Here is an 18,052-nt window from a genome sequence, read left to right as displayed (position 1 = left end):
GTGGTTAATTAAAACCCTTTTAAACCTGCACACATTTACAGAAATACATTAATGAATACAAATACAAACAGTTCAAACCCAACCAGGCATGTGTATATGTTGTAAATTCTATTCTCAGTTACTCAAACATCTGGTATAATAGGTTCTTGTTGTAATACTGGTTAGTATAAGTCTCTCAAATACTATATGTGCAGGTATCAACCTAGTAAAGTAAATGGGATGTTCATTTCAGTGCCTGCTTAGGTGCCCCATGTTTGGAGTTTCTTCATGTGTTTTATTTCTCAATAAAACCAATGAGAGGAACCAAGGCAGACAGAGGATCTTTCTTGTTGGACCACAGAAAGAAGAGTTGTATAGTATATGCAGTTAATTGGCATTGGGGCTCGAGATGTTTGTGTTGAGCTGACCAGCAGATGTGCCACTGGCAGTACAGTGCTAAGCAGAATTACACCCGTCTAAGCCCATTGATTTCAGTGGATTTAGAAGGACATAATTCTCCTTAGGATGCACAGTTAGTGAGGGCACAAATGGCTGATCTTCCATGCTCCACTTCCTTCACACCACATTTTAAATTGCCCATGGTAATTTCTCATGATTATCAATATCCCTAGGTTATTATGTGGTGTGAAAATTAACTGTAGCAGTTGACTTTAACAATACACTGCTTGAATTTTGAATATATATCAAAGATTAGGCCTCTGAGCCTTGCTGTAAGTCTTGTCTTTCCCAGCTGAAAACTCTTGCTGCAACCGAAAGTAGGCCTCTGCTGAAAAAGTACTTGAAAGGAAAGAGATGGCATTGTCAGGTCATAGAACACACCCACCCAAGAAAATGTAAACATATATAGAAATATAGGTGCACCCCAAAGTTCCAGAAGAGTAGTGGGAAAAAAATGAAATAGAAGGTTGAAAAATTGCATATTTTGCCAAACAATAATCCCTGTTATATTTGCCCATCTTTCCCCAAGTGACATTCCTTACATCTGAAGCATGATTCTATGCCTGGGAAGTGAGATAAAGCTATTTGGAGACCTCAGTGCCCTCCATTACTTTCAGTTATTGTATTATGTTTATTTACTGAATTTGTATCCCGCCTTTCTGCCTTTACAAGGGCCACCAAGGCAGCTATTGTTTGGTGCAGATTATTTATTTATGTGTTGTTTTACTTCATTTATACCTTGGCTTTGGTTCCCCAGCAGGGATCTAAATTGGCTTACAATATTCTCCGCTCCTCCATTTTATCCTCACAACAATGCTGTGAGTAGGGTTGCCAACCTCCAGGTACTAGCTGGAGATCTCCTGCTATTACAACTGATCTCCAGGCAATAGAGATCAGTTCACCTGGAGAAAATGGCCGCTTTGGCAATTGGGTTCTATGGCATTGAAAGTCCCTCCCCTCCCCAAACCCCACCTTCCTCAGGCAACCCTGGCTGTGAGGTAAGTTAGACTGTGAGTATGTGACTAGCACAAGACCACCCAGCCAGGCTCCATGGAAGAATGGGGTTTCAGATCTGGGTCTCCTAGATCCTAATCCAACACTCAAAGCACTACACAGCACTGGCACACTTGCAGTGGTTTCTTAGGTTTCTGTGGCCCACAGGATGCTATGTAAATAGATCGGACACATTTCCTGCCTTATTCTTCGAAGGAGTGTTGTGATGAACTTTGGTAGGCCCAGTAGTGAGAGGGTGTAGGGCCAGTAGTGCCAAAGGCAAGTACGTGAGCAGCAGTAAAAATGGGACTAAGAACCATTAACAGTGCTAGCCTAAAAAAGGGTAATCGATGGGCTTGTAAGGATATTACTGCTTGGGACAGCACCATTAGACAGTCATTGCATCTTGACTTATACTGTAGTTCAAGAGATGTTGGAGACATTGTTGGATCCAAAGGAGCCAGTGTGGTGTAGTGGTTAAGAGTAGGGCTGTTGAAAAAAAAAATTCAGTAAAATTCGGATTCAGCAAAATTCGGCCCGTTTTTATTTGGGAAATGCCGAAGTCCGAACTCCCCTGCTTCGGGTCTGTGCAATTCGGCATGAGGTCCGGAGTTCGGGGAAAAATTCGGCCGAATAAAGCCATTAAAATCACAACCGTACCTTTCTGCGGCTTTGGGGGGCCATTTATGGGGGTAGAGGTCCCAAACTTTCAGCGTAGCTTCAAAGGACCCTTCTTGCAATAACCCCCAAGTTTTGTAAAGATTGGATCAGCGGGGGCTGAGATATGGGCCCCGAAAGGGGTCCCCCCTCAATGTGCATTTGCAATTAGCAGAGCTTGCCGCCCACTCAAAGCTCCCAGCCCCGACAAACAGCTGAGCTGCGGGGAGCAAGGGCAGGGCAGGTGTGAAGAAGTTTGCAAACCATGAAAAACAACACAACCATGCAAACCATCACGTTTGCAACCATGCAAAGCAACACCTGACGCCTGGGAGTTTGCAAACCATGGAAAGGGACAGAGGCATGCTAGCTAAGCATCAGGAGCAGGAGGGTGTGCTGGCGTAGGCCAAGGGCTGGGCGGTGCCCGCAGTCCTCAGACGTGCGGGGGTTATCTAGCCCCTTTCGGAGCAGGCGAAGATTCTGTTATCTCTCAAGGTCAGTATCCAGAGGCGTCGTCAAAACAGGCAAGAGTCAATGGCCGGAAAGATCAATCATAGCAGTAGCAAGAAGGCAAGGAAATTGCACGGTTGCTTCCGTAAAGTGAAAGTGTGCCTGCACTGCCTTTATCAATCAGTGTACTTCCAAGCTAGGCTTCATCCTGCAACGACTCAGCACCAGTTCTCTGTCTGCTTAGGCTTTCCAGGCGAGCACTCCTTCGCCTACCCTGCAAAACTATACGCTGGCGAGTCCTGATATGCCTATCAGGTTCAGGTGAGCTTGGAGGCCTGCCATTCTCAGCTTCCACTGCAGGGGTTGGGGGACGAGTAGCTTCTGTCTGCCGTTGTTCCATCTCTCTGCCTAGCTGTGGTTCCTGCTGAGTTGTTTCAGGCTCCTGTACTACTGACTGCAATGGAGGTACTGAAGGCCCAGAGGCAACCTGTTCCTCCACTTCAGCTTCAGAGTCCTCTGGGTCCTCAGCTCCAAAGGCAGGGCCCATGACACCGGGGGTGGAATTTCCCCTTTTGCATCGGACTCGGGACCAGGCAAATGCATTCTTTAAGTCACAATTTGAAAACAATTTTTGTGCAAGCATCAAAATAGACCTAACCGATCTTATGAATGAGGGAAAACCTGAGGACACACAACTGAAGCCCCCCCTCAAACCAGGGAGAGACAGACTCGAGGGCGCACCCCCCCCAGACAGAACAGGCGAAAGCCCCCTTTGGCTTCCCCCCCACCCACAGAAACTGCTCCCTCCCCACACACACACAGACTCTGCTTCCCCCCCCCCCACACACACACAGGAGAAAAATTATAGATTAAAGCCCCAAAAGGGGTCTTACTGTGGATGTCTTCTGTTCCATCAGGAGGGACTGGGAGGACTGGATAATCCAATATGATTCCATTTAAGCACGGGAGGTTTTGCCTTGGATTTGCCGCTCTCGAGATGCACACAGGATTGGCTGATCCCATTCATCCCAATAGGGAAAAGGGGGGGACCCCATATCTCGGGACCCCCTGACCCAATGTTTACAAAACTTGGGGGGACTCGCAAGAAGGGTCCTTTGAAGCTCCGCTGAAAGTTTGGGGTCTCTACCCCCAAAAATGCCCCCCCTGCAGCCACGGAAAGCAGCGAATGTGCACAAGAACCCCCCCCCACGGGGATTTCTCTCTCACACACAAACAGATACTCTCTCTTTCTTTTCCCGGGCCGCACAGCAGCTGGGCTCATGCACTCAATCGCTCAAACTGATTGGCCAGAAGAAGACCCAGCTTGGCCACCGATTGGCTGCAGGAGAATGCTGCTTACTAACTGACGGTTATGTTGCTGCGCCGAACCCTGAATTTGCCAAATTTATTCGCTGAACACCACGAATTCACTGAATTCATTTCCCCGTTTTCCCGCCTTTTTTAAGTTCGGTTCCATCCGAACTAAAAACCGCCGAATCAGGGGAAATTCGGCTGTTTTTCGGTTCAGGATGAACCGAATCGACAGCCCTAGTTAAGAGCGGTGGTTTGGAGTGGTGGATTCTGATCTGGAGAACTGGGTTTGATTCCCCACTCCTCCACATGAGCGGTGGAGGCTAATCTCGTGAACTGGATTTGTTTCCCCACTCCTACATACGAAGCCAGCTAGGTGGCCTTGGGTCAGTCACACTCAGCCCCACCCACATCACAGGGTGTCTATTGTGGGGAGGGGAAGGGAAGGTGATTGTAAGCCGGCTTGAGACTCCCTTAAGTGGTAGAGAAAGTCAGCATATAAAAACCAACTCTTCTTCTCCTTCTGCTTCTTTCATTAGCTGAAGGACATCTTTGATTCAACCTATTATTCATAGTTGCCTGAAAATTCAGTGGGCTTCAGTCATTCAAGATAGCCTCTTTTTTCTTTTTGGTAAAACATGCAGATCTGAACCCAGTCAAAGGCAGCATATTGGGCTGGAAGTTTCACTGAGCATCTGATGGTCTGTACTCCCTCAAAATTTATGCTACTGTAGATAGATTTGGTAGTCCTTTAGGTGCCAAAAGGTTTATTTGGTAGTGATGCACTAAGACTGTTCAAACTTCTTGTGGACTTAAAGTGGTAGCTTGCCTCTATGACAAAGAATGCCGAAGATAGTTAGTTACCACAAGATTCAGCAATGGTGTACACTGTGTGACAGAGTGTTTCTTGGAGGACAAAAAGCACTAATCCTGTTAAACTTTCCTTTTATATGAAATATAAAGAGCTTGTGTGTTCCATTGGGAAGACTGGGCACAACTAATGTGTGCACCTTTTGTCTTTTAGAGAGAGAAGAGCTAGCATTTTATGAAGTGAATACTCGAGATTTTCTGTTTCCAGAGCCCAAACTGACTCCTGTGTATCCTGGAGTGGACAGAGAGTTACTGATGAAAACACATCCAACTTTCCCAGTAAGTTGCTGCAGAATGCCGTGCCAACGTTCAAGACTGAAAGGTTGTCTTGGTGTCCTGGTCTTATTCATGGTGGAGCGATAACTAATATTTAGAAATCAACATTTGTCTTTTAATTTTTCTGTATTGCTTGTTGGCATACAATAATAGTTAAAAAGTACAATAAAAACAGTCTGGCCATTAAAACGTATCTAGAACACAGCAGAACAATTACAGAAAACCAAGTAAACACACAAAAAACTGTTAGCTAGTACATGACATAATAGCCATTTTCAGATGTTCAGTTTTATTTTATTTTATTAAACTTGTACCCCACCCTCCCCCAACACAAGTTGGGCTCAGGGTGGCTTTCAACAATGAACACACACAATAGTTCTACATTGGACATTATAGAATAAAAATCACTGTGTGTGAATAAAACAGATTCCCATTAAAACCTACAGATCCATTTCATTCTCTTCTGGTGCTCCCAATGGTAGTATTTTGGTATGGTTGGAGAAAAGATAAAAATGGGGGACCAGGGTGGGGGAGGAAGAAAGGGGGAGAAAAAGGAGGGAGGCCAGCTAGATGTATAGACTGTCGCTGCCCTCAACCATAGGCCTGGAGGAACATCTCCATCTTGCAGACCCTGCGGAACTGAGCCAGGTCCGTTAGGACACGGGTTTCACTAGAGAGAGAGTTCCACCAGGCCAGGGACAGAGCCGAAAAAGCCCTGGCTCTGGTCAAGGACAGCCAGATAACTCTGGGACCAGGGACCACCACGAGATTGCTTCCCTGAGAGTGTAATGCTCTCTGAGGAGTATACCAGAACCATGTGTGACCGCTCCAACCATGCTCAAAGGTACCAATATGACAGTTGTAATTTTGTGTCAATGGCCAAGCATATTTTCCATGCCTTGACAGCTTCCGTATGTGTGAATATGCTCACACAGGAGAGCCAGCATGGTGTAGTGGTTAAGAGCGGTGGTTGGAGCGGTGGACTCTGATCTGGAGAACCGGGTTTGATTCCCCACTCCTCCTCACGAGCGGCGGAGGCTAATCTGGTGAACTGGATTTGTTTCCCCGCTCCTACACATGAAACCAGCTGGGTGACCTTGGGCTAGGCACACTCTCTCAGCCCTACCTACCTTGCAGGGTGACTGTTGTGGGGAGGGGAAGGGAAGGTGATTGTAAGCCGGTTTGATTCTTCCTTATGTGGTGAAAGTTGGCATTTAAAAACCACTTCTTCCCTCAAAAATCTGAGGTTCCATTTGCATGAACTAAAACTATATGTGCATGGAAAGTACATGTGTTGCCCCTTCCTCACAGAATTCCTTCACTCATACTGAAAGGATCTTGAGTCATGTGTTCTCCTGTTAGGCATGGTTGTAGTGCCAAAACTGAGCATCTGAAAAGGGGTAATGTTTTAGCTTCATGGAAAAACTGTTCTATAATATGAGATTCACAGGTGGAAAAGACTCACTTAGAATGCCTGTGACATTCTAACTGGGAATGTTGAAGTAAGGGGATGCTTATATGGGAGGAGATTAGTCCTAAATTTGTAGGCTGCCTTGAGTTCTGCAAGGTAGAAAGGCAGCTAATAAACGTTTTAAACAAACAAACACACAAATAAATAATGTAGGTAGGCCTGGCCATTTAGGGCTTTAAAGGTAATGACTGGTGCTTGGACTTGGGCCTGGGTTTTAACCTGTGCAGTTGCATCAATGGGAGTCATACATGCTCAGCAGCTGGCAATTGCCAGGCTTAAGATTTCTGTGTGAGTTGAGGTGTCCAACTGACTGACTTGTTCCACTTGCCAAATGTAGGATGCTACTTTACTCACTGCTGCGATAGCAGACAGAGTGGCTTGTGCTAATGTAGTTGCAAGCCCAACCAGGGCAATCTCACAACTATAGGTGAGAGATCTCCTCTATACCTATTCACATCTTGCTTTCCCATCCAGGAATGGCAATGGTGACTGCTGCATAATGCCAAAGGTTGTGATTTAGTGAGGGAACAGTTTCATCTTTTTCCTAAATAGTTATTTGCTCACATCATGGCTGATCTGAACTTTAGCAGTAAATGCTAAACTATTATATTGAGCTGCAAAGAAATTAATTTTTAACACAAGTTTGAAGCACTTTTCAAGCTAGAGGCATGTGCCAAAGAATTCACATACTTTTCTAGGAAAGAGATACACTAGAGATCTACTAACCATTGGCTGCTTGTTTTCCTCTCTCATGCTTTCTCAGTTAGCAGAGGCAGATACTGTTCTTATCATTGAATCTTCCCAAGTACTTGCTAAAAGGGTTATGCAAAAATTACTGTTTTAATTTCAGTTTGAGTTTTTCCATAGGATGTTTTTTTGCCCATTTCAGGGGTTAGGGGTTTGTTTTAAGAATTGTTTCTGGCACAGGTTTCAAGTTCTGGAATTTCAGCTCCTGAAAAGGATGCCCTCCTAAAAAAAAAACCTTCCCTGAAATGAAAATAGAGATTTTTTGAAGTGCTTTCCCCACTGCCCTTCTCACTGGCCTTTCTGTTTTTAAAATTAAAAAGGAAAGGAGACAGCTATAGGACTTACCTACTTGCTGGGTCCGCATTGCAGCTGCTGGCCCTTCTCCTGGCAGCGTCCACCTGGACCCTAACAGCTGGTGGAGACTGGCTAGGCCTTCCTGCATTCCAGTGAGGAGTGGGCCAATGCTGTGGGAATTGCAGGTGGCTCCGGAAGACTTTGTGAGGCTTTTGGAGCCTTCAGGAGGTTCTAGAGCTTCCCAAAGATTTCTGGAGCCCTACAAAGCCTTCTGCAGCCACCTGTGATTCTTTTTGCAATGACCCAAGCCTGGCTGCTATTCTCCTTCAGCTATTGTGGTGCAGGAGGGCTCTGCTGTGAGAAGAGCCAGCTGCTGCAATACAGACCCAACAAGGTAAGTTCTGCACCTGCTTCCTTCCCTTTGCAGCTTAAAAAATGGAAAGGCCCATGGGGTTAGTTGGCCTATGTCTCATCCCTTTGAAAGGATGCTAGCTTGCTTTTTCTCCCTTTCTACTACTGAAGAGCCTGAGTTATGGTATTAAGTCCCAATGACCATAAAACAGGAAGAGGTTGATAGTTAAAAGCAGTTGTTTATTAGGCCTAATATACATACCGGATAAAACTGCCCAAATGCGCAGGACAGTCTTCACACAGAACAAAGGATTACAACAACTTTTATAATTTTGGATTAGGGATGTTACAATTACGTCAATTCACTGCACATTGGCTGTCTAATTCATTTTAATTAGCATAGCATGTACACATTGGCCGAAGCTGTTTCTAGGCAAGCACCAGGTCTTGTGACCACATTCCTAAGACATTGCTTTTCTCTACAGGTGCACGGCTGTGCCAGGCACGTGATGCAGTCTTTTGTTCTGGCATCTCATAATGGTGTCTGCCAGACTTATGCTAACTTAAATGATTATACATTAGGGCATCTGTTTCAAGGATCAATACTTTACCCCTTATACCTGGGGCTGCATGTCTATTACATATATGTGCTCTTCACATGGTATTGTGCCAGATGCTAAATCTTATATTTTGGACTTAGCATCTTTATAAGTGCAAGTATGCGAACTGGAGCATAAAAGCATACATTTCCAATACATTTCCCATAGTATATAATGATTCCAGGCATTACACTACTGAAACATCTCCAAAATTCTTGGGGATAACTTTTTGTTACTGCCAGAATTGTAGGAATGGTTTTAATATGGCGTTGGTGGCCACAGGATGTGGTAGATATGTGCAATTCAATTTTCTTTTATTTTACTGGAATATTTTAAAGTAAATCACATACTTGAACCACTATAGTAGTATTGTATTGGATGTGTTAGGTAGGTCAAGGACAAATTATCTGTAGTAGATTATCTGAGTACATTATCGGTACAATCCTATGCATTTTACTTGGCCAGTCGATGGCTTAGATTGGAGTAACTCTGTATAGTATTGTACCACTAGTTAAGCATTCTGAGGTTTGCTGAAAATTAAAATAGTTTATGAGTTTCTGAGATTAGCATGGCTGAAATGTTTATTCGTTAGGTACACATTTCCTATGATGTTGCAATGATATGATAGCTTCAATGGTTACTTTGGTGTAGCCATTGCATGACTAGCTTTCAATGGGCGGTATCTACAAGCGCCATCCTAAGCCGAGTTACATCTTTCTAAACCCATTGACTTCAATGGACAGAGGGATATACATCTGTTTAGAATTGCAGTGTAATAAGATTAGTATATATTAATCTCCATCATAATATGCAATGTGGTTTCCCCCTGAGGTTCTGCAGATAATGGCCATTTACTGGTGTTCCTTCAAACTAAAACCTGATGAAAATGTGAAAAACCACTGGTTTGAAGTCCTGTCATGTGCTCTGCTGCGTTTGTGTTTGGCTACTCACTGCATTTTGTTTCTACTCATTTCTACTTCAAATCTTTAAGGGTATTGCACCAAAATTAGAGTTTTCCACCAGGACAACAATTACCGAACTTCCACTTCAGTCCAGAAGATGGTACCGTGTAAGTATTTTTTAGTTAATTGATACAGATATGGAGGAAAATTATGCTTAATCAAATCTAAATCTCACTATACCTCATTAAGCCAGAGCATTTAGTATGACACAACATTCATACTAATATTGTATCCTGGCACATTTGTTAAATATTGCTCAGCTTATTAACTACTCCACATAGACTCCATATTTGAAAAGCGGTCATATGCTTAATGCCTTTAGAAGAAGAGCTCATGGGAAAAGAGATTTTTGCCTTCCTGGACTTGTGTCCTGTTCTGATGAGAGTTCTAAATTACATGCCATTGGTTCAGCAGTTTTCCTATACAGTTGTTACATCATTTTCTCAGATTTATCTGAAATGATATGAAGTAATTTGTCCATCACTCAGGCCCCAGGATCCAGCAGCCACATTTTACACATCTGTGCAGATGTCAAAGGTTCCATCCCAGCTGTTGATACATATATCATGCATAGTAACTTGCTGCCCAGACGTGTGTGCCTTTTCATATGAAAAGGTGGATTCACCTTTGTCTTTTTATTTGTAAGGACCAACTTGATGTGACATTTCTCTACAAGTCAAGTCTGGGTTCCTCTGACCTGACTCTCATACTCTTTACAGTCAGGTAGCAGTTGCTGGAAACTCAGTTCCCAAGCACAAAGGGATCTGATTAGGATCAGGACCATTACACAGGGAGGAGGGGCTTCTGTGTTCCCCCACACCATCTTCCTCACCTGAAAAGGCCCTAGAGCTGTGCTGTTTGCTGTGAGGGAGGCTGCACATACCCTAGGTCACTTTTCCTTGTATCACAGCTTTATTTTTTATTATAAAACTTTAACAAAGTTGCATCCGACCTGCAAGGGCTTGGATGAGCATCATGATGCAGATGGGCATCCACAATTGTGGTGAGGACGACTTATGAATACAAATTTCTTTTTCTAGATTGAGCCAAAAATGATTAGGACTGTCAACTGATTAATTAAGCCTTTCTTTCTATGAGTAAATCAATTAAGTTTGAATATGAATTAAACATGGCCTAACTATGATTAGTAGCATTTGTTTATTGTAAGGCATTATCCCAAAATTGTACCTGTATTAGGAATTGGACAGTTTGTAAATATATTTTTAAACTAAAAGAACTGACCATGTAATCTTGGAATTTACGATCTTGGGGAAAGGAAAAATTGTATGTACTCAGACATATAGGTTGGACTTTAGGAAAACAAATTTTAACAAGCTTAAACTTATGCTGGGTAGAATCCCATGGTCAGAAATACTTAAGGAGAAGGGAGTTCAAGAAGGGTGGGAGTTTCTTAAAAATGAAATACTGAAGGCGCAATCATTCCTATGAGAAGGAAAAATGGGAGGAGCCTAAAGAGGCCAGGGTGGCTCCATAAACAGCTTTTTAAAGATTTGAGAAATTAAAAAAAACTCATTTAGGCAGTGGAAGGAGGGCCTTATAACCAAAGAGGGATATCAACAAAGAACTAGTGCTTGTAGGGAAAGTGTTAGGAAAGCAAAAACTCAGTATGAGCTTAGGCTAGCAAGAGATGCTAAACACAACAAAAAAGGGTTATTTTCCTATGTACAGAGTAAGAATAAGAACAAGATAAGCCCATTGTGGGGACCGGAAAGTGAAATTGTAACAGGAGATGAGAGGGCAAACTGCTAAATTCCTACTTTTCCTCAGTCTTTTCTTTCAAGGGAAACAGTGCTCAACATGGCATAAACAGAACACATGATGAGGGAAGGAATTTGCAGCCAATACTGGCATTGGAGTAGTGCACAAACATCTAGTTTCTTTAAATGAAATAAAGTCCTCAGGGCCAGATGAATTGCATGCAAGGGTACTCAAAGAACTTGCAAATGTAATTTCTGAGCCTCTGTCCATTATTTTTGAGAATTCTTGGAGAACAGGAGGTGGGCAAGTGTTGTCCCCATCTTCAAGAAGGGGGAAAAGGAAGATCCAGGTAACTACCAACTCATCAGCTTGACGTCTATACCGGGAAAAGTTTTCAAACAAATAAACAGTTAGTCCTTGAGCATTTAGAAAGGATGGATCTGAAAGTTACTACCTTGCTGGATCAGAGGAATACAGTAGGTATAGTTTATCAAGATTTCAGTAAGGCTTTTGATAAGGTTCCCCATAATATTCTTGTTGACAAACTGGGAAAATGTGGTTTAGATCCTGTTACTGTTAGGTGGATCTGTAATTGTTTGACAGATTGCACCCAAAGAGTGCTTGTTAATGGTTCCTCATCCAGTTGGAGAGAAGGGACTAGTGGAGTGCCTTAGGGATCTGTCCTGGGCCCTGTGTTGTTCAACACCTTTATAAATGATTTGGATGAAGGAATAGAGGAGATGCTTATTAAATTTGCAAATGATACTAAATTGGGAGGGGTATCAAATATGGTAGGAGACAGAAACAGGATGATCTTGACAGGCTGGACAATTGGGCTAAAACTAATAAAATGCACTTCAACAAAGATAAATGTAAAGTTCTGCATTTAGGCAGGAAAAATCAAATGCATAATTATAGGATGGGGAGACTTGTCTTAGCAGTAGCATGTGAAAAAAAGATCTTGGGGTCTTAGTAGACCAAACACTAAACATGAGTCAGCAGTGTGGTGCGATAGCTAAAAAGGCAAATGCGATCTTGGGCTGCATCAACTGAAGTATAGTGTCCAGATCATGCGAAGTGATGGTATCACTTTACTCTGCTCTGGTTAGACCTCACCTGGAGTATTGTGTTCAGTTTTGGGCACTGCAATTTAAGAAGGACGTAGACAAGCTGGAACATGTCCAGAGGAGGGCAACAAAGATGGTGAAGGGTCTGGAGACCAAGTCCTATGAGGAAAGGTTAAAGGAGCTGGGTATGTTTAGCCTGAAGAGGAGAAGACTGAGAGGGGATATGATAACCATCTTCAAGTACTTGAAGGGCTGTCATATAGAGGATGGTGCTGAGTTGTTTTCTGTTGCCCCAGAAGGTCGGACCAGAACCAACGGTTGAAATTAAATCAAGAGTTTCCGTCTAGACATTAGGAAAAAATTTTTCTGAGCAGTTCCTCAGTTGAACAGGCTTCCTCGGGAGGTGGTAAGCTCTCCTTCCCTGGAGGTTTTTAAGCAGAGGCTAGATGGAGGGCCATCTGTCAGCAATGCTGATTCTATAACCTTAGGCAGATCATGCGAGGGAGGGCATCTTGGCCATCTTCTGGGCATGGAGTAGGGGGTCACTGGGTGTGTGTGTGGGAGTTAGTTGTGAATTTCTTGTATTGTGCAGGGGGTTGGACTAGATGACCCTGGTGGTCCCTTCCAACCATATGATTCTAACTGGCCAAGATGAGTAATTTGTTACATTTCATCCTTCTCAGGATTATACAGATAAACTTCTGCTGATAGTCACTTGGAGGCCCGGCTCCTATTCTAGAGGAGTGCAGATGTCCATGTTAGGACAAAAAGGGTATTAAATGGACATTCGAACATCCATACCTTTCTCTTGGGACTCAGTCTTACAATTTGCTGAGTGTCTTTAATGGAGATTCCTTGCTTTCAACTTCCACGGAAAATGAGCTTGATGAAATATGTTTTAGAGAATAGCCTCTTAGAGGACAGTGCCATGAATGAGGGATTATCAAAATGTGATAAAGAGATAAATAATTTTCTATTTATTTCCTTCTGGGACACAATCTGTCTTTTATATAAATAAATGTTTTCCCAATTGAAAGTAAAGGTTGCCTGTATAAAAAAATATGTTCTCAATTGTATGTGAAGGTCTCAGAATTTTGATCCTCTGGTCATATCTGTAGGGTTTTTTGTTTGTTTTTTAAGAAAGATGCATTTTGGGAAATAGACATGATTATCATGCTTTGCTTGTTGACCTCTGAACAAGCTTTAACCAGTGCTAGTCACCACTCTATTCACTTGATTAGCAGGGAGAATTGCAGGATATGCAGTCTGTATAGTTGATTTCATTCTATTGAGACGGGGGTGCACTTCATTGAAGACATTATGAGATATTTATAATGAAAGTTTATCTTTATAATGGGAATTTATTGTATTTTTTACTGTATTGTTTTGTTAGCCACTTTGGACATTTTGATGATAAGGTACGATAAAAGCCTTTGAAATGAAACAAACATTTCCCATTCTTTCAAGTGTGAGTTGTGGAGCTATGGTGCAGTGTATTTGCTCAGCTACCTGGATTGCCTTCCATAGCTAAGTCTCCAAACAGCAAGTGTCAATATTACTGTATTTTTCAGGACAGAAGTAAAATCAAGTTACAAAGAGCTATCTCTGCATCACCTCGGCAAAGGAGCATCTCACCAATACGATGTAGAGCAACAAGGAGGAATAGCATCTGTAAGAGATTTACAAGATCCTTAGGATCCCGTTCTCCATCTCCAAGCCCAGCAAAATACTTCCATGAGTTTGGTAGAGACAGTGAGCAGCAACTCTCTCCTTTGAGCTTCAGGTCTGTTAAGTTCAAAGCAGAAACAGATCCCAGGCCACCTTTTGTAGTTAGACATGTAAGTCCTGAGAATGCTAGAGTGACAGTAACTTTTAGGAATTGTTCAGTTAAATAAAATGTGTATTCAACTTTTTTTTTCTAGTAAAAGGTGACCAGAATATCTTGGTGGAACAGTGCGATGTAGGGAGTCTGGGGCTTCCACTATAGCAGGAAATGCTCCTGCCCCTGGCATCTGGTCCTCTGCTGCCTGAAGCAAAATAGGGTAGAAGAGTGCCATTGCAGTGCTGCAACATCACTTACAGTCACATCACCAGAAGTGACATCATGCATCACCACAATGCTCTAGCAACCCCCCAAATCATTTGGGGGATTGCTAGAGTATCAAAGCAGCATGTTACTAGAAGTGACATTGCAGCAATGTATGATGCCGTGCAACAACTAGCCCCACCCCCCAAAGCTCCTGGGGGTTGCTATCCCAATCATGTAAACTATATCCTTTTCAGAGGTTCTGGGTACAACTACATATGTACAACTATATTTTAATATTTTAAGCATACATGTGTCTTTTTGTTAGCATGTGCATTATGTTAAATTTCTGAAGAGAGTTGTCCCAGCTGTCTACTCAAGTTTCTGCAGTGCACATGAAGTAAAAGAAAACACATATGCCTTAAAACGTTACTGTTTTATCAAGTTTGTAATCAAAACATGAGAAATTCCCAAATTTACACTTTGGTACAATGACAACACAAACTGGAAATGTGTAGTCACAGTTCTTTATTGACACCTGAGATGATCTAACACTACCATATTTACCTTGAAGTGAGGGCAACTTCTGTGACTTCCTTTCACCTTCTTTTTTCAAACCTTTTAATGTGCCATCTCTCATTTCCTACCTGCATAGGCCCAATTGGGGCAGCACAAAACAGGGGGGAAGAAATACCCGAACAAGAAAGATACAGTAAACCAACTATGGTTTATGTGAACTGTCGATATATTTGGGCTATTGTGTTGAAATTATCTTGGTGTTTGCTAGTGCTTACTCTAGTGCCACAGCCCTCAATTTGCAAGATCTGAGCAAGGCTGTCAAAGATAGGACATTGATTCATAGGGTCGCCATGAATTGGAAGCAACTTGACAGCATTTAACACACACATTTGAAAATATACTTTTCGTTAATGAGACATTTTTATCTAATGAATTGTTCTTAACTGGCAAAGAAAACACATTAGGGAATGCAGAAAGAACAAGGAAAACTTGAAATTCAAAAATACAAGTCACAAATAGCAAATATGATGTACTTGTGCTGGTGGGCTGATGGCCTGCCTGCTCCCCGTTGGGGCCACCCCAGCTCAAAGAGATGGGTGAGTGTGAGCCAGAGGCACAGGGAAGGAGGGCTCACAGTGGCAAGGCACACACCCTCCCAATCCACCCTCACCATGATGAAGGAAGGAATGCCCAGCCCAGCCTCGTTGCGGTGAGAGATGGGACATGGCTGCCCAGCCAAGCTTCACCACAGTGAGGGATGGGATGGGCATGCACAACCTCACCTGATCTCGTGAAGGATGCGACAGGAAGGTGATCCCTCCTTATTTGGGGGGTGGGTCCGGGCTGGGGGAGTGGCTCTTTTCCAGGGTCTTTTCTCCCACCATGCTGCCTCTGGTTCTCATTCAAGTGTAATTTCTATTGCATTTGAGATTCTACCTTGATATTATTTCTTAACTTTTAGGTAGACCCTTCTAAATCATTTGCTGAACAAACTCCATCACTGGTACCGTATGGAAATGCAAGACAAAATGTGGATCCAACAAGGAATTCTCACAAATCTCAGTTGAAACGAGGTACATAATGATCTGATGTACATGTTGACTGAAATGTAATGATACTGATAATAAGATCATTGATGATACCACAGGACCCTGTTGCTTCTTATGATCTGTAGATCTAATTCCGTTATCCTTCGGTTTAAAAGTTTATGTCTTCTGCTCCCTTGATCTATGTAGAATACAAGATACCGGTACTATTCAAGATTAAAGCGAAGTGTACAATACGCCTTGGAAACAAAATCCAGAGGACCAAAATTTGAGTTCAGTAGCACCTTAAAACCAACAAAAATTTCCAGGGTGCAAGCTTTTGTGCCCTGACCTGGATAGCCCCAGGCTGGCCTGATCTTGTCAGATATCAGAAGTTAAGCAGGGTTGGCCCTGGTTAGTATTTGGATGGGCAACCTCCAAGGAATACCAGGATCATGACGTGGAGACAGGCAATGGCAGGCCACCTCCAAACGTCTTTTACCTTGAAAACCCTATGGGGTCGCCATACGTCAGCTGTAACTTGACAGCACAAAACAACAACAACAAGCATTTGTGAGTCAAACCTCACTTTGTTAGATCCAAATAGGAAGAGGAGTAGCTGCGTTAGACTCTTGCAGCAAAATCAAACAGGAGTCTTGTGACACCTTAAAGATTAACCGTGTTTTATTCTAGCAGGAGCTTTCTTGATCTAGAGCCCAATTCATCAGATACATGAAATGGAACTTTAGTTGACAGACATGTATATATACATACGCATATACACACATGGAATGCATAAAAAAGTTGCATACAGCAGGGACAAAAGGTCATGAAATGCAAGAAGTGCAGAGTATGAAATTATTAATACTTTATAAAGGAAAGTTCACTGGTCATTCACCACAGCTGTATTTTGAGATAATGCTCTCTCCATAATTTTGCTATGCCAATTAACACCTGTAATGGCTGTGGAATTCCCAGTATTTGTTCAAGCATCAGGAAGTGCAATCACATTTTTAAAATTTAATTCTGATTGAGCACTTTCACACTGGAATTTCCCTTTGATGTTTTTTGTAGTTGAAGGATAGTGACTTTTAAGTCCGCAACAGAAAGCCTGAAATGCTCTCACGGCTTTCTAACCATTTCAATTTCTTTATCAGAGTTTTGTCCATTTATAATTTGTATAGAGACTTGCGTGTTTGTGCTATGCATAGAGTAGAAGTACACTGGTGACAGATAATGACATATATCACACTGGAGAATGAAGAAGTGAATGAACTATTGGTGTTGTGGATGATATATATTTGGACCTGTGATTAGGGGGTGTGTATTCACCAAAGCCGAACTGACCCCCCACCCCGAAAAACATCTTATTGGTAAAATTTGGATTCGGATCTAATGTATCTCTTTTTTTCAGGAATTTGGAATTCCTGATATGGGGTTCGGGAATATCCGGGTTTCCTGAAAAATTTCAAATCCATTAGACCCGAATCTGAATTTTTCCAAAAAACTTTTTATAACTCTACCTGTGACACAGTTACCTAAGTGGATATGAGGACAGTGTTATCATCTGGGTTTGTTTCTTGTTGTATTAGGTGGCATATTGTTGTTGGTAAGAAACTTAGGAGGCTGCCTATAAGGAACAAGGGCAAAGCCTACCTATGAGAAAAAAATATCACTGCTCAGGATCAGCTGTAGATTATTGACTGGTCATTGACCATCGTGTTGCCAAGTTTGAGCTGGAAGCTGCAGCTAACATCCAGTGTTGTTCTGTTGTTTTCTTTTTGGGGCCTGTCTTGTAGTGTGCTATTTCTGAGTATCTTATGTTCCTGGTCAATCTGTTTCTTCACTTTGTTGGATAGGCATTGTAATCTTACAAAGTTCTGATCTAAATACTTTTGCTGGAAATTAGAGTCTCTCCAGATAATAGTTTATTAGTGAAATTCATGCATTTTGTTACTTAGTTCTGGAGGATATTCAGACATCTTTCTCAAAGTTCTACAGCAACAACAACAATATTTTGTCCTTGGAAAAAAAATGCAGGTATTCTCCCTCCCTCCAGCAATTGCTGCCTGTAATTCTGAATGCTATGTGTATATCACTTTCATGAGTGTCAAGGACAGCAGGGGGAAAAAATTCCCTTCCCAGTGTCTGCACCTTTTTGAAAACATCAGGGGGAGGGAGTTTATAGTATTTTATTTGACATTTTGAACAGCTTCTAGAGAGGCAGGTGCAAGAAGGATCAGGTAGCCCTTTGAACAAAGCAATAAAAAGTGGCAA

The 18,052-nt window shown here is 42.5% G+C and overlaps 1 protein-coding gene across 1 annotated transcript in view; it reads left to right on the top strand.

Moving 5' to 3' along the window:
• The window catches only part of LOC130492924 (spermatogenesis associated 6-like protein), a 35,661-nt gene that overhangs the window by 5,439 nt on the left and 12,170 nt on the right, over positions 1–18,052 (top strand). Inside the window, exons 5-8 of the mRNA XM_056866696.1 lie at positions 4,874–4,998; positions 9,449–9,526; positions 13,777–14,043; positions 15,712–15,823. Coding sequence (XP_056722674.1) covers positions 4,874–4,998; positions 9,449–9,526; positions 13,777–14,043; positions 15,712–15,823 — 582 coding nt within the window. The remainder of the gene's footprint in view (positions 1–4,873; positions 4,999–9,448; positions 9,527–13,776; positions 14,044–15,711; positions 15,824–18,052) is intronic.

Source organism: Euleptes europaea, unplaced genomic scaffold (assembly GCF_029931775.1).
Source record: "Euleptes europaea isolate rEulEur1 unplaced genomic scaffold, rEulEur1.hap1 H_2, whole genome shotgun sequence".
NCBI classification, from domain to species: domain Eukaryota; kingdom Metazoa; phylum Chordata; class Lepidosauria; order Squamata; family Sphaerodactylidae; genus Euleptes; species Euleptes europaea.
This window is presented reverse-complemented; position numbering and strand designations above follow the sequence as displayed.